Raw genomic sequence first — 16,981 nt, 5'->3', positions numbered from 1 at the left:
TGATTGGTTGATGTTTCGTATACCGATGAGGTAAAATGAAAGCTGCGCTATGATTGGCTTGTGTTTCTTATACTGATGAGGTAAAATGAAAGCTGTGTTGTGGTTGGTTCTTGTTTCTTATATTGCTAATTAAAATGAAAGCTGCACTGTGATTGGTTGCTATTTCTTCTACTGCTGAGGTAAAATTAAAGCTGCGCTGTGATTGGTTGTTGTTTCTTATATTGCTGAGGTAAAATGAAAGCTGAGCTGTGATTGGTTGCTGTTTCTTTAATTGCTGATGTAAAAAGAAATCTGCACTGTGATTGGTTTCTGTTTCTTACGCTGCTGACGTTAAATGACAGCTTTGCTGTGATTGGTTGCTGTTCCTTATACAGTAGAGGTAAAATGACGGCTGCGCTGTGATTGGTTGCTATATATAATTTACTGCGTCCTTAGGACCAAAATAGGCTGTGTCACTAAGGGGTTAACCATGAAGACGTTTGCATATTAGACTTAATGTCTGCTGTTCAATTTCCTGATAATAGACCGTATCTGCATATATGAACCAAAGGCAAATTGTAGCTCAGATCATCTTTATTAATATTTGATTACAGTATCTCCGGCATTAATGGAAATCATCATGGAAAATGCAAAATCATCCGGTTAATCTGTCTTCGTGTATATGGAGGTGCAGTTCTGCTGCCAGGAACTATCGTCTAGGTTGGTGTTCACCAGAATGCAGTCTTCAAGGGACCAGCAACATCACGGGCAAGCAAGGTATTGCTAAAATTGGACAGTCTTGTTCTTGAGAGCTAAGTGATGGAATGCCCTGTAGTTGAGCATGCCACTCTAAGGCTCAATGTAAAGACAATCTACAATTATATGTATTTAAGGTCACTAGTAGTTATTAGGAAATTACAGTACCAGTGTTTCTGGTGGCACAATGTGCCACACAGCTGTGGTACATGGCACATCCATTATGATCCCCACAGATCACATACCCAGTTCTTCTACATGCACCTTTATTCCCACACAAGACAATAACAGCTTGGCTCCTCTCACATCAGTGACGTCACCACAGGATCTTTAGCTCACTGGATCTCTGTGGTGGTGGTAGGTCGGTGTCTTCTGTCAGGACCGCTGAGTTGCATCTGAGATAATAACGGCTTAGTTGTATTGTCATTTTGTTATTTTTGTCCTCCCCTTCCAAGAGCCCTAATTTTGTTGTTCTTCTGTCGCTCAGGCTCTGTGTTTTATATATCCTATAGGACCTGCGATGATGTCACAAGGGGGCAGAGCAAAAGAGGAACCCGCATACAATACTTTCTACCAAACTGCAGAATGGCTCCTTCCACAGCAGTGACGTCACCACAGGTTCTTTAGCTTACCGGATCTCTGTAGTGGTGGTAGGTCGGTGTCTTCTGTCAAGACTGCTGAGTTGTGTCTGAGATAATAACAGCTTAGTTGTATTCTCATTGTGTTATTTTTGTCCTCACTTTGCTGTTCTTTTGTCAGTCAGTCTCTGTGTTTTATTTATGTTGTAGGACCTTCGATGATGTCAACAGGGGAAGAGGGAGTGATGATGTCACCGGGGGCAGAGCATGAGAAGCACTCACATACTCACTGACAAGTGGTCGCTAGTAGTTTGATTGGATTTGACAATGTGTAGAGCTGTAAAAGACCTCTGATGACCACCACACCCATTGCCAGAACCATGTAAGTTGCAACTGTGGAAACTGAGATGATGGCCCCTTGAGTATTAGACAGTGCTTTGGTGGTGGCCTGAGTGGTGGTCATAATGGTGGCTTTGGTGGTAGATTTGTCTGTATTGCTTGATTGATTGATTGATTGTATTGCTTGCACGGAGAAGAAAACTCTTATTTAACAAAGATCCGTTTGACAACAGCTGACTGTCTCCTCCACTCCTATATTAGGTTCTACTGATTGACAGTTTTCGGCACAGTCCCTGGTCACCACCGTGTCTCCATCAAATGGAAAACCTGCAATAAAATTCAGATATGAAAGCTGTAGATGAAGCTGAAGGGTCAACAATGACTGAGAAAAGAGCACAAAAATAACATAAAACACCTAAAGAGGAACTCTGAGAAGAATAAATACTTCTCTAACCTGCTGGGATCTATGATGGTTGATGAAGGCTGCTTCGTGGACTGCCCAAGTACTAACAGAATTGAAGTTTTGTTCACTATTGAGACCCTTTGGCACTCCATGTAGAAAAGTCAGAAAATCCAGGCCAGGTGTTTCTTTTGCATTGAAGGCCCCAATGTACAATCTGTAACAGGCCCGCTGCTGTGATGTATCACTAATAAACCTGGCTCCCAACTGTTCCAGCTTTTGTTGGCCTGCCCCGCCATCCTTGAAGGCAAGAGACAGGACTGACAGGGGTAGCTGGCAATAGAGTAAAGCAAAAATCAGCCTGTTTAGCACATGATCGCTGCAGCCAATCATTGGTCTCAGCTGTACTAACACTGAGGCCAAGGACTGGCTGCAGCGATCACATGACTCTACCTGAAAGTGAGCAGGGGATTAGAATGGTGCGGACGGGAGCAGTGGAGGGTCCAAAAGTGATGTGTATAGGCTGTTTTTAATTTCACTTCATATACATGGACTTAATTGACCGTGGGAATGTAGGGGCATTATTACTGAGGTTTCCGCTGGAGAGATGCAACTTCAAAGCTTGCAGCATTTCGCCGCGGGTTTTGAAGCGGTTCAGCTGCCGGCATTCCCCATAAAGAGGAGTGAGGCTGAAACGGAAATGAAAGAATTGACATGCTACCGCTGTCAATTTCGCGCCGCATCGCCGGTTCCACCCTGTTTTGCCGCGTCGGATTGGCTGCCCCGATTTTTGCAAAATCTCGTCCACATGGCTGGCTAATCCCGGGATTAGGAGCTGAGGGCAGATTTTCCACACAGAAATTCTGCACGGAATCTCCACGGCAAATCGGTCCCATGTGAACCCAGCATTAGTACTTAGGGGAACATGTGGGAGGCATTATTGTGGAGTGGAGACGCCTGGGAGCATTGTTACTGAGCAGCGATGTGCAGGGATATTATTCATTGAGGGGATATGCAGAGGCATTATTACTGAGCATGGAGGGCATTATGAATTATTAGTGAGTGGGGCAAGAATGAGCATAATTACTGAGTGGGAATATGTGGGGGTATTATTACTGAATGGGCACGTATGGCGACAATATTACTGAGCGAGGGCCTGCAGGGGCATTATTGCGGAGTGGTTATCTTGCAGGGCCATTATTATTGGGGGCAGTTGTGGGGGCACTATTATGAGAGGGACACAAAGGACATGGCAGCATGAAGAGCTATGACCTAACCTAAAAATGGCTAAAGAAAACTAAATGGAAAATGGTCACAAAAACTGCAACTATTTTTTAAAACCCATATCTTTAAAGGGGTTGTCTCGCGAAATCAAGTGGGGTTATACACTTCTGTATGGCCATATTAATGCACTTTGTAATATACATCGTGCATTAAATATGAGCCATACAGAAGTTATTCACTTACCTGCTCCGTTGCTAGTGTTTCCCCGTCGCCATGGTTCCGTCTAATTTCGGTGTCTTCTTGCTTTTTTAGACGCGCTTGCGCAGATGGGTCTTCTCCCTTCGACTCCGCTCGGCAGCATTGGCGTTTTGGCTCCGCCCCCTTGTACGCATCATAGCGTAGCTCCGCCCCCGTAATGTGCCGATTCCAGCCAATCAGGAGGCTGGAACCGGCACACGTCATGGGGCGGAGCTACGCGATGACGCGTACAAGGGGGCGGAGCCAAAACGCCAATGCTGCCGAGCGGAGTCGAAGGGAGAAGACCCATCTGCGCAAGCGCGTCTAAAAAAGCAAGAAGACACCGAAATTAGACGGAACCATGGCGACGGGGACACTAGCAACGGAGCAGGTAAGTGAATAACTTCTGTATGGCTCATATTTAATGCACGATGTATATTACAAAGTGCATTAATATGGCCATACAGAAGTGTATAACCCCACTTGATTTCGCGTGACAACCCCTTTAAGTTTTTAGATAAGATAAAGATATCTACCTCCTAATACATATTACATGACTTCACATTGTATAACGCATGGAATAATCTGCATATGTTTAGCTTTAGTTATCTTGTACTAACCCTGAATGACCACATACTTTATACCCCAGTCACACCAACAGCAGCCAGATGGCAGTGCATTATGGGAATTCAGTGGCAACTTCAGAGCTCAGCTGTTGGGCAATATGACTTACAAGTGCGTACAGATGAACCTGAGTCTGTTTTCATGGGCAATCTGCAGCTTTGATTGTGAATAGAGTATAAAACATAATGCAAGATCAGTAGAAGAAATGTTAAGTAAAGGTTTTCAAGGCAACTTCTTTTACTAGATTGGTAGAGTTGGAAGGACCTCCGGGGTCATCGGGTCCGACCCCCTGCTCAGTGCAGGATCACTAAATCATCCCAGACTGATGTCTGTCCAGCCTTTGTTTGAACACTTCCATTGAAGGAGAACTCACCACCTCCCATGTACATACATACATTTTAAGGTAATACAACACCAAAGTTCTAGTTTAATTAGGAGTTTAACCCTTTAATTATTCCCAAAGCAGATCTATAGTTTCCAGTAACTTACGAGTTTTAGGACTTTTGGTAACTGTTTTGCAGAACTTTTCATCCGGCTTACAATCCTTTTCCTCAGTGCATTCTTTTTTGGGTTTTTCAATGCAGGTGTAACACTTCAAAGGAAGGGCTAAAAGACAAAAGACAAAAATAATCTCTAAAATGGTTTATTGAAAGACTAATGTCAAAACTGAAAACTCTTCTGTTACATTGTTTAAGCCCTCCACTGCACAGAGTAATGGCCATGAGATGCTGGTCTTACTATTAGGACTAGTTACCAAATTATAGCACATCATTGCCTTTTGGCCGGATCAGATTCTGCATGCAGGATCCTGCAGCACATCCTGTCTGCAGTTGTCTTTTCTGTATCACAGATGTGCCAGCCGACGTACATGCGCAGTACAGAGTTACATCCTCTTTTATACTCCAGAGCTGAACTCACTATTCTGAGGTGGAGTCATTGTGTACACACATTACTTATCCTGTACTGATTCTGAGTTACCTCCTGTATTATACTCTAGAGCTGCACTCACTATTCTGCTGCTGGTGGAGTCACTGTGTACATACATTACTTATCCTGTACTGCTCCTGAGTTACCTCCTGTATTATACTCCAGAGCTGCTCTCACTATTCTGCTGGTGGAGTCACTGTGTACATACATTACTTATCCTGTACTGCTCCTGAATTACCTCCTGTATTATACTCCAGAGCTGCACTCACTATTCTGCTGGTGGAGTCACTGTGTACATACATTACTTATCCTGTACTGCTCCTGAGTTACATCCTATATTATACTCCAGAGCTGCACTCACTATTCTGCTGGTGGAGTCACTGTGTACATACATTACTTATCCTGTACTGCTCCTGAGTTACATCCTGTATGATACTCCAGAGCTGCACTCACTATTCTGCTGGTGGAGTCACTGTATACATACATTACTTATCCTGTACTGCTCCTGAGTTACATCCTGTATTATACTCCAGAGCTGTGCTCACTATTCTGCTGGTGGAGTCACTGTGTACATACATTACTTATCCTGTGCTGCTCCTGAGTTATATCCTGCATTATACTCCAGAGCTGCACTCACTATTCTGCTGGTGGAGTCACTGTGTACATACATTACTTATCCTGTACTGATCCTGAGTTACATCCTGTATTATACTCCAGAGCTGCACTCACTATTCTGCTGGTGGAGTCACTGTATACATACATTACTTATCCTGTACTGCTCCTGAGTTACCTCCTGTATTATACTCCAGAGCTGCTCTCACTATTCTGCTAGTGGAGTCACTGTGTACATACATTACTTATCCTGTACTGCTCCTGAGTTACCTCCTGTATTATACTCCAGAGCTGCACTCACTATTCTGCTGGTGGAGTCACTGTGTATATACATTACTTATCCTGTATTGATCCTGAGTTACATCTTGTGTTATACTCCAGAGCTGCGCTCACTATTCTGCTGGTGGAGTCACTGTGTACACACATTACTTATCCTGTACTGATTCTGAGTTACCTCCTGTATTATACTCTAGAGCTGCACTCACTATTCTGCTGCTGGTGGAGTCACTGTGTACATACATTACTTATCCTGTACTGCTCCTGAGTTACCTCCTGTATTATACTCCAGAGCTGCTCTCACTATTCTGCTGGTGGAGTCACTGTGTACATACATTACTTATCCTGTACTGCTCCTGAATTACCTCCTGTATTATACTCCAGAGCTGCACTCACTATTCTGCTGGTGGAGTCACTGTGTACATACATTACTTATCCTGTACTGCTCCTGAGTTACATCCTATATTATACTCCAGAGCTGCACTCACTATTCTGCTGGTGGAGTCACTGTGTACATACATTACTTATCCTGTACTGCTCCTGAGTTACATCCTGTATGATACTCCAGAGCTGCACTCACTATTCTGCTGGTGGAGTCACTGTATACATACATTACTTATCCTGTACTGCTCCTGAGTTACATCCTGTATTATACTCCAGAGCTGCGCTCACTATTCTGCTGGTGGAGTCACTGTGTACATACATTACTTATCCTGTGCTGCTCCTGAGTTATATCCTGCATTATACTCCAGAGCTGCACTCACTATTCTGCTGGTGGAGTCACTGTGTACATACATTACTTATCCTGTACTGATCCTGAGTTACATCCTGTATTATACTCCAGAGCTGCACTCACTATTCTGCTGGTGGAGTCACTGTATACATACATTACTTATCCTGTACTGCTCCTGAGTTACCTCCTGTATTATACTCCAGAGCTGCTCTCACTATTCTGCTAGTGGAGTCACTGTGTACATACATTACTTATCCTGTACTGCTCCTGAGTTACCTCCTGTATTATACTCCAGAGCTGCACTCACTATTCTGCTGGTGGAGTCACTGTGTATATACACATTACTTATCCTGTATTGATCCTGAGTTACATCTTGTGTTATACTCCAGAGCTGCACTCACTATTCTGCTGGTGGAGTCACTTTGTAGATAGCTTTGGAGCTGAAATATCCCACCATTTCCTGCTCCTGCTGCACCCCTCCTTCACCCAGCATTACAGGATTTCAGCTATTATATGAAGCTGTGATGTCAGTGTGAACAGAGACTTCTAAAAACTATTCTTGTGATCTAAACACTGATAGCGGAGTGTGAAATTACAGCTGAAGAGATGTTCGTTTTCTAATCTCCCTTCAGAATGTGAAGAGCTGAACAGGAGTATACAGCTGCGGATATATGACATGACAAGCTTATAATGAGAGTTGTGATATGTTGTGCTCCGCAGGAACACCGCGCCCCGCTCTATACTCGGCACTCAGTAAGCCTTATGCAATGAAAACAACTAGAACATGTTGTTAGGATTAAGTTGTCACACCCTCTTAATCCATCTCAATCTTCGGCTTCAGCTGTAAGAAACTCACATTACAAACACTTAGCACTGTCCGGAGTCCACCGGAGAAGAGATCAATCAACAAAGTAAATTAAGTTTTTATAAACTTGCAGACTAATGACTATAAGCTGAACTAGAAGGTGACCTCCACCAAATTGCAGCTAATGGTTATCTCTATATAGCATCCCCAAACTGGTGATGTGAGCTACAAAAACAAGAAGGTGACCTCCACCGAGCTACAGATAGTAGAAGAAGAGGTACTTTAAGAAACAGGTTCCCATATTTGGTTCATCTGTCAAATACTGTGGGGTACACCTTCTTATAGTCTCACACAACACCATATGAGTAGTATACTTTACAAAAAAAACAACAAATCACTATATACTGGACTAATAGTGGAATGCGAGAGGAAATTGTAAAAAGAGGTGGACCTGATGCAAGCAATAAGAGAATCTAAAGCATATAAATGCAGCACTGATAAGTCATTACAACAGTGCTTTCACTGCAATATTAAATACTCAACTACTGCCACACTATGGAGAAAAAAAATAACTACTATAATGCTGTTCCAATGTACAAGAATACAACTACTATAATACTGTTTACTATGGAGACGAACATAACTTCTATAATACTGCCGCTTATGTACTAGAATATAATTACTATAATACTGCCCCCTATGTACAAGAATATAACTACTATAATACTGCCTCCTATGTACAAGAATATAACTACTATAATACTGTTTACTATGGAGACGAACATAACTTCTATAATACTGCCCCCTATGCACAAGAATATAACTACTATAATAATGCACCTATGTACAAGAATATAATTACTATAATACTGCTCCTATGTACAAGAATATAACTACTATAATACTGCCTCCTATGTACAAGAATATAATTACTATAATACTGCCCCCTATGTACAAGAATATAACTACTATAATACTGCTCCCTATGTCCAAGAATATAACTACTATAATACTACCCCTATGTAAAAGAATATAACTACTATAATACTGCCCCCTATGTACAAGAATATAACTTCTATAATACTGCCCCCTATGTAAAAGTATATATCTACTATAATACTGTCCCCTATGTACAAGAATATAACTACTATAATACTGCCCCTATGTACAAGAATATAACTACTATAATACTGCTCCTATGTACAAGAATACAACTACTATAATATTGTTTACTATGGAGACGAACATAACTTCTATAATACTGCCCCCTATGTACAAGAATATAACTACTATAATACTGCTTCTATATGTGCAAGAATATAACTACTATAATATGTTTCCCAATATACAAGAATATAACTACTATAATACTGCCCCCTATGTAAAAGAATATAACTACTATAATACTGCCCCCTATATACAAGAATATAACTACTATAATACTGCCTCCTATGTACAGGAATATAACTACTATAATACTGCACCCTATGTACATTTATATAACTACTATAATACTGCTTCCATATGTGCAAGAATATAACTACTATAATACTGCCCCCTATGTACAAGAATATAACTACTTTAATACTGCCTCCTATGTACAAGAATATAACTACTATAATACTGCCTGCTATGTACAAGAATATACCTACTATAATACTGCTCCCTATGTACAAGAATATAACTACTATAATACTGCCTCCTATATACAAGAATATAACTACTATAATACTGCCCCCTATGTACAAGAATATAACTACTATAATACTGCCCCCCCATGTACAAGAATATAACTACTATAATACTGCCCCCTATGTACAAGAATATAACTACTATAATACTGCCCCCTATGTACAAGAATATAACTACTATAATACTGCCCCCTATGTACAAGAATATAACTACTATAATACTGCTTCCATATGTGCATGAATATGTGTCCAGGTCTTTCTCTCTAAGCCTCTTGCTCTCAGTCCAGGTCACTCTAGACCCGTCTCTGGCTCACAGCCCAGGTCCCTCACTGGACCTCTCTTTGGCGCTCACAGCCTAGGTCCCTCTCTGGACCTCTCTTTGGCGCTCACAGCCTAGGTCCCTCTCTGGACCTCTCATTGGCGCTCACAGCCTAGGTCCCTCTCTGGACCTCTCTTTGGCGCTCACAGCCTAGGTCCCTCTCTGGACCTCTCATTGGCGCTCACAGCCTAGGTCCCTCTCTGGACCTCTCTTTGGCGCTCACAGCCTAGGTCCCTCTCTGGACCTCTCTTTGGTGCTCACAGCCTAAGTCCCTCTCTGGACCTCTCATTGGCGCTCACAGCCTAGGTCCCTCTCTGGACCTCTCTTTGGCGCTCACAGCCTAGGTCCCTCTCTGGACCTCTCTTTGGCGCTCACAGCCTAGGTCCCTCTCTGGACCTTTCTCTGTTTTGCAGGCCATTTTACCCCTGACTGTAGCAGAAATGCACACCTATATCCCACTTCCTGACCACACCTGTGGGTGTTTTCCCTTGTCTCAGGCACCAGGATGCCTGTCTATTGCCCCCCACAGGCTAATCTCTGTAGTGCACCTCTACATACCCCCCCCCCCCCCACACACACACACACACACACACACGCGCACACACTTGACAAAGGCCGTATCACACTTTTTCTCTTTTGGCCCTCCAGGGTCAAAACTCCAGGCTCGGGGATCTTTTTCTATTTTTACCTGTCTGACACGTTCTTTCTTCTTGTCTTCACTCTGCTCATCACATCCTTGCAGATTTCTCTCAGACTGTGCCCTCACAGCTTGCAAGCTGACTTCCAAGCGCAACTTTGCATCCTCTGTGGCTTGTAGCTTATCGTCAAGTTTCTCTTCCTGCTGTTTCTCTACCTTCGTTTCTTCTACTTGCTGTTCCAAGGCTTTAATAGACTTTTCTAGTTCATGTACACTCTTTCCAACATCATCTTTGAAGCTATTCAAGTCTTCCATTTTGAAGGTCTCTTCTAGCTCAAGAACCTTGTCTCTGTATTCTTCCAGTTCCCCTTGTAGCTCATGCTCCAGCATGGCCTTGCTGTGGATTACAGTCTCTAATTCACTTTTCAATTCATTCAGCTTTATAATTATCTTTTTCTCACTTTGTAACAATTCTATGCCTTCTCTTAGTACAATGTTGTCATCGGTTAGAGTCATTAGCATTCTTCGAAGTTCCTTTACCTCTGACTCTGACTTTGGCTTGGTAGTGTTCAGTTCACTCATGAGTTGGTCCTTGGAGCCAGCATCCCTGTGATAGTCTTCTACCATTTGGACAAACTGTTTCTTCACTTTCTGGGTCCGAGATTTCTGCTGCCACTTCTGAGGCCTTCTCAGCTTCAGTAGCCACACTTTGTAAACATAATTTGGCATTCTTTACTACTTGTAACTATTTTTTCAGATTCTTTAACAAGATCATTTTTCTTTTCTGTCTGAACTGGGTTTTAGACATCTCTGGTCTCCGAACCCTCCTTTCAGCCACTTGACTATTTGATTTCCAGCATTTCTTGGAGCTGATTTATCTGAACTTCCCATTCAACATTTCTCTTTGCTGACTGTGTTTTCAACTTTTTCAAGCCTTGTTCACATTTGTGGGTTTATTTTGCCAGCAACACCCTGTGATCAGCTTCAGTTAATCTTGTGAGGCGCTCATTCTCCTTTAAGACTGTCTCGCTTTGGCTTGAAGGTGCTATCTTCTCTGTAGCCCTGACTGACTCTGTCAGTGCAGCCAACTGCTTCATTAGGAGTTGCCTTTCTTCCAGCTGTACCTGCATAGCCTCCACATCGGCTATTTGCTGCTGGGCACTTGTCTCCTGTTGCTGTACATTCATCTGTAGTAGTTGCTTCACCAACTCCTCCATACTTGCAGCGGTTGTTTGCATTTTAACTGCTGTTTGGAGCCAGGACATTCACCATTGTATAAATTAATGCCAGTGCATCCTCCACCATATGTAGCAACCTGGGGATCATTCGCTCACATCATCATTTTCACAATTCTCATCAATATCAGCTTGCTCTAGCACTGCACTTTAGCAAGTAAACTTAAATGTCCTTTTAAGCAGGGTTTTAATAAACAGTCCAACTGTGTTTCTCACCCACTCTCCAGGGCAACTTCATACAGATGTCTTCAGTGTCCAGGTCTCTCTCTCTAGACCTCTTGCTCTCAGTCCAGGTCTCTCTCTAGACCTGTCTCTGGCTCACAGCCTAGGTCCCTCTCTAGACCTCTCTCTGGCGCTCACAGCCTATGTCCCTCTCTGGACCTCTCTCTGGCGCTCACAGCCTATGTCCCTCTCTGGACCTCTCTCTGGCGCTCACAGTCTAGGTCCCTTTCTGGACCTTTCTCTGGTAATCACAGCCTAGGTCCCTCTCTGGACCTCTCTCTGGCGCTCACAGCCTAGGTCCATCTCTGGACCTCTCTCTGGCGCTCACAGCCTATGTCCCTCTCTGGACCTCTCTCTGGCGCTCACAGTCTAGGTCCCTTTCTGGACCTTTCTCTGGCACTCACAGCCTAGGTCCCTCTCTGGACCTCTCTCTGGCGCTCACAGCCTAGGTCCCTCTCTGGACCTCTCTCTGGCGCTCACAGCCTAGGTCCCTCTCTGGACCTCTCTCTGGCGCTCACAGCCTATGTCCCTCTCTGGACCTCTCTCTGGCGCTCACAGCCTAGGTCCCTCTCTGGACCTCTCTCTGGCACTGACAGCCTAGGTCCCTCTCTGGACCTCTCTCTGGCACTCACAGCCTAGGTCCCTCTCTGGACCTCTCTCTGGCGCTCACAGCCTAGGTCCCTCTCTGGACCTTTCTCTGGCGCTCACAGCCTAGGTCCCTCTCTGGACCTCTCTCTGGCGCTCACAGCCTAGGTCCCTCTCTGGACCTCTCTCTGGCGCTCACAGCCTAGGTCCCTCTCTGGACCTCTCTCTGGCGCTCACAGCCTAGGTCCCTCTCTGGACCTCTGGCGCTCACAGCCTAGGTCCCTCTCTGGACCTCTGGCGCTCACAGCCTAGGTCCCTCTCTGGACCTCTGGCGCTCACAGCCTAGGTCCCTCTCTGGACCTCTGGCGCTCACAGCCTAGGTCCCTCTCTGGAACTCTCTCTGGCGCTCACAGCCTAAGTCCCTCTCTGGACCTCTCTCTGGCGCTCACAGCCTAAGTCCCTCTCTGGACCTCTCTCTGGCTTGCAGCCCACTTTACCACTGACTGTAGCAGGAATGCACACCTATATCCCACTTCCCGATCGCACCTGTAGTTGTTTTCCCTTGTCTCAGGCATCAGGATGCCTGTCTGTTGCCCCTTACAGGCCATTCTCTGTAGTGCACCTCTACAGTGGTCACTAGCCTACAAAGTGCCTACAAGATGTATGGCTTTGCTTAAAAGCGGCAAGGCATGGCACGCTACATGCACTACAAGATTGCTCCACATCATAAGAACCCCGGATGCCATGCAGCACCACACCATGTGAACTGGCCTCTTGAGTTTATCTGTCCATATGTTCCCATTAATGGTCTGAAAACAGAGTAAGAAGCTACCATTTTTTGTAGTGCAAAACTCCGCGCACCTAACAAAGATACGACCTGTGAGTGCAAACTCGCATGTTGGCTCCGAGGTGCGCACAAAGATAGGATATGTCCTATTGTTGCTGAATGCTTTCGATAGGCTCCTATGGGAGCCTTGAAAGCACGCAGCTCGCACCTAGGATCATGTGAATGCGCTGCTTCAAGAAGCTGGAGGCAGCCCGTTCATGCTATCTTTACAGCTCCTATAGCTGCGATCTTATTGCACTGCTAGCAGTGTGGCAACTACATTCATCTGAACGAGATCTAAGAGGTTGCCATGAAATAGCTAGTCGGCTCATACAATTTGAGCAAAATGTGACAAAAAGAGTCACGTTTATAAATATTGCTGAGAGACATAAGATCAATGTATAATATGTAGATGTGTGCCTCTGTCTTTTTTTTTCTACAGCTCTGTTGAATTTACAAAAATAATAATAATACAAAATTTTCTGAAAAATGTTAATTTTAGTAATTTCTTATTTTTTGGTGATCTGATCTAGGCTCAACAATTATTTTGTAATATTTTAATATTGAATTCTCAGTTATTTAGTAATACTGAATTCTTCTAATTCTAATTTTTGTATTTTTGCAATTCTTGTGACCAAATTCAAAAAAATTGCAACAATTAAAAAAATTAAAGAAAAATAAATAACCCATAAGGGCAGTGTCTCTGGTCCAAATAGCCTGCAATCATAGTAGGTATAGGACAAGTAAAGTAAAGAGCTGTATAATAATCATTTGTAAAAAGTGTAATCTCTTACCGAAATCCCAAAGTACAGCCGTGGCCAGGAGTAAAATAACAAATCTCTTCATCTTGAGTTCCTGCCGAATATGGAGTAGGAAGAGAAGAAAGGGCTTATAAAGCAGAGCTACCACCCTGATTACCATAAAGTACCAGAAAGAGATAAAAAGATAAAGGGATCTCAGGGTTATCGCGTTCCATCAAGGTGTGCCCCACGACTGTTGAATATTCCCGACTTCCATTTATGCCTGAAATTTGCTCACTTATTAAAGCTGTGCTTAATTTATTGTAAATAATGCCTGAAGCTAATTTATTCCAGTCAGTGAAGGATAATTAGAGGAGGTTTCAGATTTTATATGGCAGAAACCTTTAGTGTTTATGCAAGTAAACAAAAATGCCGTACAGAAGACCGAGGCCAAATAGGAAAAATGTTGGGGGACCCAGTAAGAATCCAAATCCTTCCATGATGATCTTTTTGTATTGTTTCCAAAAAGTTGCCAACTACATGCCCTAAAGTATCACTACTGAGATTAAAATGATGTCTAACGTGGCCAATATCTGTTATTAAGTAAGTGTCCCTATGACTGAGTCTGTGCATCCATTAAGAATAAAATCCTGGATCCTGCGGGAGGTGGAGAAGAAGATGAGTGCTGGGTTGCAATGGAACCGAGGATGTGGCACGGGGCCGCCCCCGCTGCGTCCCTAGCAACTTGGCAGCGAGGAGGAGCCTGGCGGCCAGGGGAGATGACAAGGACTGGTGCTCCCCTGCGCCGCACGGCAGCTGCCTGTGTGACAGGACCAGCGTCGAGGGAACGGACCCGTGAGCCCCTGGTCCTGACAGATCCAACACACATGCGTAATAGGTGGATATATAAAATGAGACAGCTCGGTTCGGACGAAAACGTGTGTATCTGGGTAAAGAACTGTGTGATTGTTCTCAGTGAGAGAAACCAAGTAATCTTGTAGATATGATATCTTTTAATGGCCAACAAAAATACATGATGTTACAGCAAGCAAGCTTGTTCAACATCGATAAATGTAGGATTATGTGCATGGGCAGGAGGAATGGATGTCACCAATATACACTAAATGGGGCACTGCTAGGGAAAAGTGATATGGAGAAAGACCTGGGGGTACTAGTGGACTGTAGACTTAACTAGAGCAATCAATGCCAGTCAGCTGCTGCAAAGGCAAATAAAGTCTTGGGGTGCATTATAAGAGGTATTGGGGCGAGGGACAAGAATATTATTCTTCCACTATTTCAGGCACTTGTCAGGCCTCACATGGAATACTGTGTACAGTTCTGGACACCACTGGAGGGACGTACCTCTTAAGGAGCGACTTATGGAAAACACTATGGATTCTCCACGAGCCCGGCAGTGCCAGCTCGTACGCCATAGGATTAATGACTCTGGTGATTGGAAAAGGGCCCACAATTCAGGGAGCCAGCTTCAACGAAGGCACTTTTAACTTCAGATTCTTGGAAGATAAGTTTACCAGCTGGCCCACAGAATACGGTTCAGATATAGTACGCGTACCTCTACTCCTCCTTAGCATCACACCCCTGGGTGGCTCCAAGTTGCCACGCACCTTCTCCCACACCTCCCGCAGGTCCTGAACCCGAGCGTCTGCAGAAGGATTGTTAGAGGAGAAGAGGAGAGACACCATGAAACTGGGATTAAAACCAAAATTACAGAAGAAAGGAGACACGCCAGACGCCAAATGTGTATGGTTATGTTACGATCGTGTGGGCAAACTAGGCACGGGGCCCACACGATCGTGACCAAGAGGAGGACTGGGTACGCACAAGGGTTGCACACGGTATTCTCACGGGTTTCAAGCAAACTGACCCTGTGCTACTGGGGAGGTTGACCTGGCCCTACCTAAGCGGGGACATTGTCCCAATAAAGGCAGCCCAGCGGTCTTCGGATCTGGGCCCTAGCTGATCCTAGGAGCCACGCACCAGAACAGGACGCATTCACATGCCACATGACAGGGACTGAACAACAAGACACACAGAGCCAGAATACACAGCATACAGCAGCCACAATGCAACCACTAGTAACAGATGATAAGTAGAGATGAGCGAACGTACTCGTCCGAGCTTGATGCTCGATCGAGTATTAGCGTGTTCGAGATGCTCGTTACTCGTGACGAGCACCACGCAATGTTCGAGTTACTTTCACTTTCATCTCTGAGACGTTAGCGTGCTTTTCTGGCCAATACAAAGACAGGGAAGGCATTACAACTTCCCCCTGCGACGTTCAAGCCCTATACCACCCCCCTGCAGTGAGTGGCTGGGGAGATCAGGTGTCACCCGAGTATATAAATCGGCCCCTCCCGCGGCTCGCCACAGATGCATTCAGACATAGAGGAGGGAAAGTGCTGTTGGTGCCGGAGCTGCTATAGGGAGAGTGTTAGGAGTATTTTAGGCTTCAAGAACCCCAACGGTCCTTCTTAGGGCCACATCTGACCGTGTGCAGTACTGTGGAGGCTGCTTTTTGCAGTGTTGCACTTTTTTTTTGTATATCGGCCGTGCAGAGCATTGCACCCTGCAGTAATTATTATACATCGTCCAGGGCCAGTAGTGCTGGTGAGGCAGGGACAGAAGACGTATTAATAGAATATAGGCAGTGTGCCTTTCCAAAAACATTTGTGAAAAAACATCTATTTGGGCTGCCTGTGACCGTCCTCTGTGTACTGGGTCTCTGCTGGGGCTAGTTGTCCTCCTAATTCATACGCAGCCAGCTAAGTGTTACAGCAGGCTTGCGCAAAATTATTTCCTGGCTCTGTGTTGGCTGTTACATCACCGCTGTATTCCTGTCCACAGTGCAACAGTCTGCAGTTATTTGACATACTCCAGGGCCAGTAGTGGTGAGGCAGGGACAGAAGACATATTAATAGAAAATAGGCAGTGTGCAAAAGGCAAAAATAGGCAGTGTGTAAAAATTGTTGGAGGGGGGGCCCACTCTTGCCGCTATTGTGGCTTAATGGTGGGACCTGGTAACTTGTGATGCAACCCAACATGTAGCCCCTCGCCTGCCCTATCCGTTGCTGTGTCGTTCCCATCACTTTCTTGAATTGCCCAGATTTTCACAAATGAAAACCTTAGCGAGCATCGGCGATATACAAAAATGGTCGGGTCGCCCATTGACTTCAATGGGGTTTGTTATTCGAAACGAACCCTCGAGCATCGCGATA

General features: G+C 44.5%; 1 protein-coding gene across 1 annotated transcript; it reads right to left on the bottom strand.

Annotated features, from left to right (window-relative positions):
- Positions 1 to 555: 555 nt before the first annotated feature.
- On the bottom strand, positions 556 to 13,948 carry LOC136578575 (secreted Ly-6/uPAR-related protein 1-like). The gene is made up of 3 exons (XM_066578717.1): positions 13,800 to 13,948; positions 4,627 to 4,743; positions 556 to 1,979 (listed from the first exon to the last, which is right to left on the bottom strand). The coding sequence occupies exons 1-3, from the start codon at positions 13,924 to 13,926 to the stop codon at positions 1,861 to 1,863; spliced, it is 363 nt and encodes a 120-aa protein (XP_066434814.1). The 5' UTR covers positions 13,927 to 13,948; the 3' UTR covers positions 556 to 1,860.
- Positions 13,949 to 16,981: the final 3,033 nt, after the last annotated feature.

Source organism: Eleutherodactylus coqui, chromosome 9 (genome assembly GCF_035609145.1).
Source record: "Eleutherodactylus coqui strain aEleCoq1 chromosome 9, aEleCoq1.hap1, whole genome shotgun sequence".
Lineage (NCBI taxonomy): Eukaryota > Metazoa > Chordata > Amphibia > Anura > Eleutherodactylidae > Eleutherodactylus > Eleutherodactylus coqui.
Note: the sequence above shows the minus strand (reverse complement) of the source record. Positions and strands in the feature narration are given on the sequence as shown.